The sequence below is a fragment of the Stegastes partitus genome, unplaced genomic scaffold (assembly GCF_000690725.1).
Source record: "Stegastes partitus isolate 25-593 unplaced genomic scaffold, Stegastes_partitus-1.0.2 Scaffold81, whole genome shotgun sequence".
NCBI lineage: Eukaryota > Metazoa > Chordata > Actinopteri > Pomacentridae > Stegastes > Stegastes partitus.
Genome location: NW_007577812.1, coordinates 501,990 through 511,246, shown reverse-complemented (window position 1 = coordinate 511,246; position 9,257 = coordinate 501,990). Strand labels below are relative to the sequence as shown.

Genomic DNA, 9,257 nt, shown 5'->3' with positions numbered 1-9,257 from the left:
CCTATCTGACTCCATGCTGCCCTCTAGTGAGCGAAGAAAAAGCCAACAAAATATTTTTGTGAACTAATTGTGTAGTGAACTGGATTTGTCTGTCTGTAGTCTCCTCTCAGGTGTTGAGCAGTGTTTTATGAAGGATATGTTAGACATCATTGGCAGACTTTTAAATGTAAATCAGAAGCAGTCAAAATACTTCTTCCTCCCTTTTCCTGCCCCACAGTTGGCTGCACCAGAGGCAAGCTCGGCTAGTTTAATGGGTTCTCCCAAAGTGCACCGATGTTGGTTTTTACGACCAATACTAATTTTTAGGGAGTTAAGAATTTCAGTATTGATGTCGACATACTGTATGTTAGAGTTATTTTAACGGTTTATTTCACTGGAGAGGCTAATTAACTTTCCACCAATGTATTTCAAACTAATTAGCAAATTACCATGAGGACACCACTTGACTGCCCAGCACCATCTGCTCAGCTGTGACACATACTCTGCTACATGTGCTGCAGAAAGTGCAAGAGACAAACTCTGTGGTGGTACCAATTCTAAATTACTCCAAGTATCCTTTTCTGCATTGTGTTCTGTGGAAAGTCAGACAACATATATGCCGATATCAGTACATCTATGAAAGGTCAATATTGGCCACTAACGTCATCTAACGTATTGGTCTGGCTATAGATTAATCGTACCCATTTAACAATGTTGAAAAGAGACAAAGTCCTTCACAAAATAGCTTGACATCTTGGGAAACATCGTTTTTTTGTTTGTTTGTTTTTACTGCTGCCAGACAGCTTAGCTTAGCTCTGTACAAAAAGCTGAAACCAGGAGACAGAGATACACTTACTCCTACATCAAAAAACATTCAATGAAATGTCAGTTTAACAAGGTCAACTCTGGGATTTCTGATTTCAACGTGTTAAATGACCTCTCAAAATGTAAAATACTTCTCGGAGAAGCAGACAACTGTACAATATTTGTCAACATACTACAACCTATAGGGGGAAAAAACTGACTTACTATAAGTTTAAGAAGTTAAAAGTAGAGAAAGTGTCTGCTTCCTGAACCCAGTTCTTACAATATAACACGCAAAGTCAAACTTGAAAAAAACAACCATGTTTTCTGGGAAAAATTCTGAGGAAAAAGGTAAGCTTGAGGTGTTTTCTTGACAGTGATAACAACATGAGTGATAATAACTCATTTAACAATGTAGAGGTTTTTTTTTTAAGTACCTATCTTGGTATCACGCTGTATTGAACCCCAAATATTCTGTTAGAAAGAAACTGGAGGATTCTTTGGGGTTAATGATGTCTTTTTTTTCTGACAGCAAATGTTAAGAACCCAGCTCTTTTGTTACAGTACTTAAGTGGCCAAGGAAAAGATTGGAGGTAAGATTGGAGACCCTTCCTGTGAGGCCTGCGTTTGCCTTGACAGTGCCAAGAATACAAACTAAGGCAATATAATAAATACAGGAACAAAACAAAAAAATCCTACAAATAAGCTGCACTGACACCACCCTAATTTAAAAAAACTCCAGAAATGATTTTAGTGTGTTGCAACTGGGATTCATTGGAAAGAATAAAGCAACAAACAAACTCTCTGTGGGAAGAATGAGAGCAAATAGCACATCCCAGTGACTTAATCACAGCTCTGAGGATTGCACTCAACTGATTTTCCAAGAACTGTGCTGTGGGTTTACTCAGCGCTGATTAGCCACGCTGCCTGTAACCACACTTTGATGACTCAGTCAAAGAGGTTCTGTCTCCCTCTACAGACCAGCCAGCATGTGGCTGTGTGGATGATGGGTTTGTATTTTAGAAAGGAAATGTCGCGGAGAAGTTTTGGTTTGGTGTATGACCTCATAGGGGCTGTTAGCAGTACTTTTATTTTTATTTTTTGCTATTTACTGTAAAGCTTATAAGGTCTTTGTGCTGGAGAAGACATTAGGCCTTCTTTTACATATTTAATACGGGCATCGTGAACTAAAACAGAAGTCAAAGTGCCTGGATAATATTATGAGAAAATTATGAGTTCACCTTGGAGGAAATAAATCACTTCACACTTTAAAGATTTAATTTTTATTTTAATAGTTTATACATTTTGTTGCTACACTTCATCTGTGCCAAAGAATCACAGCTTTTTGGTTCGTGGACAAATGGCCGTCTTGATTTCTTTTGTCAGCAGTAACACGGACTTTAACTGTCACTGGTGTTCATTCACCTGTGGAGCTGAGCTGACATGACTTTGATATGAACTGAGACAACTGATTTTCTCATTGTGTGGATTACAGTAATGGCAGCAGATGGCAAGGCGGGGCAATCCCTGGTAGCCATAGTGCTGACACCTCAATCCTTGTACTTCATCTGACTTGGGGGGGCGGGGGGACCACAGGAAATGCTGAACTGAACATAACAAAGCTTAACCAAGCAAGCCTGGTATCACCTGGCATCAAGCAGACATGCTGAGTGCGGTGTAACCAAAAGCTTATACTGTTAACAGAGTGTTTTTTTCCCCCCTAAATGGATGCTTTATTTACTCTTATCATTTGGGATAATTATTGTATTGTATTGTATTGTGTTATTGTATTTCAGTGAGATCTGCTTTTTGATGAATGCCAAAAGTTGTCATGGTTATAGTTAGTTTTTTGGATTTAAAGCTCGTGACTCAACTTTTAACAAAAAGTAAATGTCATCAGTTGTGACATATCTTGTTCTTTAGCAACCTTGAAGCGCTTGCTATCTGCGCATAAAGAGAACGACGACAACTTTAAAAGTTAATCTCACTCTTTGACAATAGCTGACATTCAAGGAGATTATATCAAAAAGCTGATTAGACTGATGCAAAGATTTGTGAACTAGCATGCAAGGACATCTTCTGAAGGACGATAAAATTATGCCTTGCACATGCGTGGCTGCTGTGGTGCCTCCAAAGTTTTATGCACTGCAGAGGCGTTGAAAAGTATCTGATATGCACAATATGTACAAATGACACTTTAAAATACTGTGTGACAACAAAAAATAACCCTTACAGTTGAGGGTTAAAGTAATGAATAGCTGATCTGTTTGATCTGACAGGCAAGTGAGGGAGGGTTTTAGTAGTGACGTGTGTTCAGTCACCTGCAGGGCTCTGTCATCATAAAAGCTTCCACTAAATACATAATCATCCAGTTGGCTCATGGCAGCTTGCTGCTAAAGATTGTATCTGCGCAACAATCACAGGGCTGGAGGGTGAAGAAACGTGACAGTTATCCCTGGCAGGTAAAACCTCAAAGCAGCACTTTGCTGATGGCTGCAGCATCTTAGCCGCGCCAACAACTGGAGGGAGAGGCATCCAAAAAAAGACAAGGAAATGTAGGATTTAGAGCTATTAAAAGATTCACAGCTATGGAAAGCTTAGTTTATGCATAGTTTACTAACTGGCAGACATTAGTAGGATTGTTGAGTCATTTTAAAAGGTTTGAATTAGTTTTCTCTAACAACTTTACATGGGAAGTTTCTGTAGCGTTAAGACCTAAATAATCAACTCCCTTTGACACGTGAGCAACACTTGTGTTACTATTCTCATACAGGATTACCTTGCCACACTGCTTCACTATAAATATGCAATTTGGATTTATTAGTTGGTTTAGACGCTGTTTTCAGTGTAAATTTATCCTGCTGGAAATTGTGCAGTAGTTCATAGTATGTTTGCATCATGTAATCTAGTCTGTTTAATTTGCTTAAATGCCCCAAACTCTGTTTATTACATCCAATGTAAGCTTTTCTCTTAACTAGCTGTCTGTCAAGGAGTGTAACAAAATGCATCAGAATGGCTCTGAACAAAAGTGAAAATAGAATAAAATCAATGACAGTAGAATAATATACAAAATATGCCAGACATAACACAGTAATAGCAAACAATGGTATATTATAAAGTAGTAATAGCATAACAAGAAATAATGTGCAGGAGAAATTCTCAGGACAACAAGGTGGCCGAGGTGGATTAAGGATGATTAGGAATCAGTATCTGTGTGTATACAACTTTAATGTGTTCATACTTGTAATGCTGACAATTATCTTATATTTGTAAACTAGCAGCAGCAGTTAAGTGTAAGACAATGTGATGATGTAAGACTGACAGTCAGTTTTTCCCCAGGTGATGTACTGTATTAGTGAGGTGCACAATATAAAGCCACTAAATAATGTACTATTAGTTTACTCTGTTGTAACTGTTAGAAGCTTTGAAATCTGTACGGTTTTGTTCTCATTCCAGGAATACAAAAATGACTCAGACAGCATAACCTCTGAGTTCAACTGGTCCCATGTGAACAACAACCAGGTTTAGACTTCCCCCAGTTTGTAATCCTTTTATACACCAGTTTTGGCCAACAGAAAGAGCTCTGTTTTTACTACTAAGGTGGCCTCTTAAACTCAAGAGTGACTTAAGAATGTCAGACATCTGTGGACAGAGCAGACATCAGTGTTTCAAGTGATTTTGTTACTTTTGGTCAAATTAAAAGGCATTAAATGTTATCAGTTCAGTAAAGAAAATAGCAAATAAACGTGTTGAGGGCTTTGTCGCTTTCTTGTTGTCACTCACCGTGTTGTACAGAGAAGACAGGAAGTATAGTTTTCTGTTTGAGTTTTATGACTAGTAAAGTGCACTCTGAGTCATTAATTAGTGGGACGGAGGCTTCAGAGAGCAGCCACCATATGGCAGAGCAGTGGAATTAAGGGTCAACTTGTTGCTGCTCTTTCAATCTCTGTCCTAATTGTTTTTGTTCTCATCGCCCTCTCTCGTGATCCCCCTCCAAGAAGTTGACCACATTTCATGGAGGGTTAAGCTACTTTGCTGATTTGGGGTGGCTGTGTTCTCCTGAGGCCATTAGCGTCGCTGACAGGGCCAATATGGCGCCGAGGGAATGCCTCAGCTATGGTCTAAGATCACCCTGTTTACGTGGCTACATATAATAAAATTTAAATATGTGGACAAAGATTGGAATAAATAATCCACAGTTCAAATAGTTCACCTTCTACAACCTGAAGTCAGTGCTGTGGGCAGCAGTGGGTGACTCAAGGATGATTTTAACAAGGATCGCCATTTTTAATTTGATTGTACACACATTTTTCTTTTTTAATGCAACACTAAATCATGTTAATACAAATATATTGTACACACTTAATGGGAAACAGACCCACAATGGTTTAAAACACAACAAAAGGCTACTTACATGCATTAAGTGAACTTTAAACGCAAAGTGGTTTAAAGCTTTTCATTTTTGCAATGACTTTTTATATCATTGCAGTGATATTTCTTCTCTACTGGTGTCAGTCAGGTGTCATGATAACTTTAGCTGTAAGTCATGTTTAGAATAGAACTGACACAATTCTATTTGGTGTTGTTTTACACATACCACAATACATAACTATACTGCTGTTAAAGCAAAGCCTTGTTGATGGGACATCTCTGGAATTCTTTTCTTTTTATAAACACAAGGTTGGAAACACCAGAACAAAACAAAACAAAAAAAAAAGTCAAATGTTTTTGTAAAATTGCAGTGTCTTGTAATCTCATGCGGGTCAGATGTTCCAGATGTATAATTAAAAAATAAACTAACTACCAAACTATTTAACAAACAACTGCAGATGAATAAACAGAGAGAATGCTGAATGATAACACAGTATGAGTTGATGTGGAAATAAGAATGAAATAGATGATCAACAAAGAAAAATGACACGATAAACGAAGACTGACACTGATTGGAAGTAACTGAGTTGATTACTGTACAATTTGGGGACCTTGGTTACATTACAATGTCCCTGCTGACTAATTCATGACGAGTGAGTGTAGCAGAATAATTTCTGATAGTACTGTGGCTGACAGCCAAAAGAGGTGATGAACCCTTTTGCTTTTTTTTTTTCTTTGTTGAATATCATTAGTGCCCATAAGAGGTGTGACTGATTGATTTACCCTTATAGACAGTAAAGATTAAGAGGATGACAAATCAGCATTTGCTTACACAGCGCCTGGTGCTAATCTCCTTGTCTTCCTCCAGAAAGCCTCTGGACGACTCAAGCTCTCACACGCATTCTGGCTGAGAGGAAGAGGACAAGTTGGAACTTCACTGACCGAAGAAACAAGAAGGACATCAGCACTGGATCCACATCAGTGAGCATCCCAGAGTTCGTCTTTGAGGATCTTTGAAGAGGCTGCATGTGAATCAGTGGAGAGAACTACAGATTTAAAATCTTCTGTTTGCTGTGGAACTGTCATGTGCTGTACTTTGATCCTGACGGACAACTACGCAGAAAACATTTAATATAAAAGAGGAAATACGCCCAGGAGTCATCTCATATCTGTCGACAACAGTTTATTGAGACAGAAGTCAATATGGAGGAGCACATGATCAAAATGAATTCGTTTTCATCGGACAACTCTGATGAATTCACACAGCAGAGCCCAGATGGAACTCAAGCAGGTGAGTCATTAATTGTTATAATATTTACGCTAATATAAAGTTTCACATAATGGCATATCAAGCAAAAATACTTTTCTCTACTGTAGGCTACATGCTCAGATTTCTAATTTTTACACACAGCACCTTTCACAACAGTCACACACTTTATAGAATACAACGAAGCAGAAAAGAAAAATACAAAGAATGAAAATATTGAATTTAATATTGGCTTAAATACAAACCAAGTTGAAAGTTTATGAATAAGTGAGTTGATAAAACTGATTTAACTGAGTCTGTCATGGTTATTGCTCAAAAGACTCAACAATGGAAGTATTCATTTCTGCCATTTGTGCTCCACAGAGAGGAGTCCACGCAAAGCACTTGTCCAGGGCCTGCTCTGTAAAGTGTGTTCTGACTCAAGCAGCGGCAAACACTACGGAATATACGCCTGCAATGGCTGCAGCGGCTTCTTCAAACGCAGTGTGAGACGAAGATTGATCTACAGGTGAGCAAGAAGCACAATGGAATGAATGCATACAATTTTATGGTGTGAGACAAACTTTGAATAATGGAAAACTATAACTCATATGACAATTAATTGTATGAACTTTAACAATCTACTTGTCTTTTGCCAATGTCATATAGATGTCAGGCTGGAACTGGCAGGTGCCCTGTTGACAAGGCTCACCGGAACCAGTGCCAAGCCTGTCGACTGAAGAAGTGTCTCCAAGCTGGCATGAACAAAGATGGTGGGAAATAATCTGACCAAGCAGATTATGTTCTCTGTGCATGTACCATTTATGTATTAATCATATATTATCCACTTTGGCAGCCGTGCAGAATGAGAGGCAGCCTCGAAGCACAGCACACGTCAGCCTGGACTCTATAAACGTGGACACGAAAAAGGAGCACTTGGCCACCACACAGGAGCTCACCTCCTCTGACGCCTACTCATCGGTCATCTGTAGACCTCTGGTCACTTCATCTGTCAACACTTCAGCTGCCATGCAACCCTGCAGCAACCCAAATAACAACCACCGCTTTATGGTCAGCCTGCTGACTGCAGAGACCTGTGCAAAACTAGAGCCAGAGGACGGTAAGATCATATGAAGGGTTGTGAAATTATGTAAAATTTGAATGAAAAACACCTTTCTATTTAGTTTAGACTTAATTATTTTGAAATGAATGTTTATGATTTTGGGTTGGTATTTGGATTGCTGTATCTTTAAATTGAACAATGTTGGACTCAGTTTTCTTAATATTTGCCTGAATCTCTTTTTAAATGCACAGTGGAGGAAAACATTGATGTGACAACAAATGACTCAGAGAGGGACCGGACTCCCTTTGGCAGCTGCACATCCCCATACAGCTCCAGCTGCTCAGAGAGTGTGTACGAGACAGCAGCACGACTCCTCTTCATGTCAGTCAAGTGGGCAAAAAATTTGCCTCTTTTCGCTCACTTGCCATTTCGAGACCAGGTAAGACTGGATGATTATTTCAGTATGTTTCCTGAACTAGTTCAGACACGGATCATGTGTGAGACTGACAACATGTACTTCTGTGACTTCCACAGGTGATTCTTCTTGAAGAAGCTTGGAGTGAGATGTTCCTCCTGTGTGCCATCCAGTGGTCCCTGCCCATGGACAGCTGTCCTCTTCTGTCTCTGCCAGATGTTTCCCCCACACAGCAGACCAAGACCAGCCTTCCCACGGCTGACCTGCAGATCCTGGAGGAGGTCTTCAGCCGCTTCAAGGCCCTGGCTGTTGATCCTACTGAGTTTGCCTGCCTGAAAGCTATTGTGCTCTTCAAGCCAGGTAAGGAATGATTCATCCAGCAGTGTTGGTCATTGTTGAGTGGATCGTGTAACTGATGTCTGCTGTTTGACTCCTCGGTGCAGAGACCCGCAGCCTCAAAGACCCAGAACAGGTGGAGAATCTGCAGGACCAGTCACAGGTGCTGTTGGGTCAGCACATCCATTCACTTTACCCCAACCAGAGCGCCAGGTGACCCTGCTCTCTTTTCTGACAGAATACAAAGATTTTCAACCTGAAGAACAGCTGCACTGCGTAAAGTTTGGCAATATAGAAACATGACGTTCACGCTCATCTGTTCTTGTCTAACCAGGTTTGGGAGACTGTTGCTTCTGCTGCCGTCCCTCCACTTTGTGAGCTCTGAGAAAGTAGAGCAGCTGTTCTTTCACAGGACCATCGGCAGCACACCCATGGAGAAGCTGCTGTGTGACATGTTCAAAAACTGAACAAGAACAGACGCAAGCAACGCGTTTCCTGACTGTTTATCTCATATATTCTGCTTAATATGTTCATTCAGCATGAAAGGTGTTTGTTACTGAAGACATTTTGAAATGTCACCGTAGGAAAACACAGCTGTAAATTATGAAACCAGCGGTGACTGAATGAACCAGTAGCTTCTTCAATTTCAGTGTCTTGGTAACATTCATGCTGATTCACTGTTGCGCTGACTTAGCGGGGTACCTCAACAGACATCATTAATATTATCTTATGCTTATCCTACTGCGACAATTGAAATGTGGTGAAAGAGACCTGTTGAGATTGATGGCATTCTAATTATACATGCTACAGTTTCTCCTTTTATGTTTTTGTTAAGCACCGACTTACATGATCATTTTGTAGCACATAGGTACTGAGTGGCAAAATAAAGCTTTTTTTTTTTTAAAGTCACAGAATGTGAGGACGAAGACATGTGTGAATTTAAGAATTTGTCCTGAATAAATAGACATTTTGTATTTGCTTAATTTGTCAAGTTTTATTATCTCTAGTAATTTCTTCTCCTTTTTTTTCGGTTGACAACAGAA

The 9,257-nt window shown here is 39.6% G+C and overlaps 1 protein-coding gene across 1 annotated transcript; it reads left to right on the top strand.

The window, feature by feature from the left end:
- The first annotated feature begins 6,357 nt into the window (after window positions 1–6,357).
- Window positions 6,358–8,681, top strand: nr2e3 (nuclear receptor subfamily 2, group E, member 3). The gene is made up of 8 exons (XM_008276823.1): window positions 6,358–6,445; window positions 6,785–6,929; window positions 7,070–7,173; window positions 7,257–7,520; window positions 7,715–7,902; window positions 7,998–8,238; window positions 8,322–8,427; window positions 8,549–8,681. The coding sequence occupies exons 1-8, from the start codon at window positions 6,358–6,360 to the stop codon at window positions 8,679–8,681; spliced, it is 1,269 nt and encodes a 422-aa protein (XP_008275045.1).
- The last annotated feature ends 576 nt before the right edge of the window (window positions 8,682–9,257 follow it).

Coding starts and splice junctions, on each gene's coding strand:
- nr2e3 (XM_008276823.1), top strand. CDS start 6,358: ATGGAGGAGCACATGATCAAAATGAATTCGTTTTCATCGGACAACTCT. Junction 7,903..7,997: donor ACTTGCCATTTCGAGACCAG/GTAAGACTGGAT, acceptor TGACTTCCACAG/GTGATTCTTCTTGAAGAAGC. Junction 8,239..8,321: donor TATTGTGCTCTTCAAGCCAG/GTAAGGAATGAT, acceptor TCCTCGGTGCAG/AGACCCGCAGCCTCAAAGAC.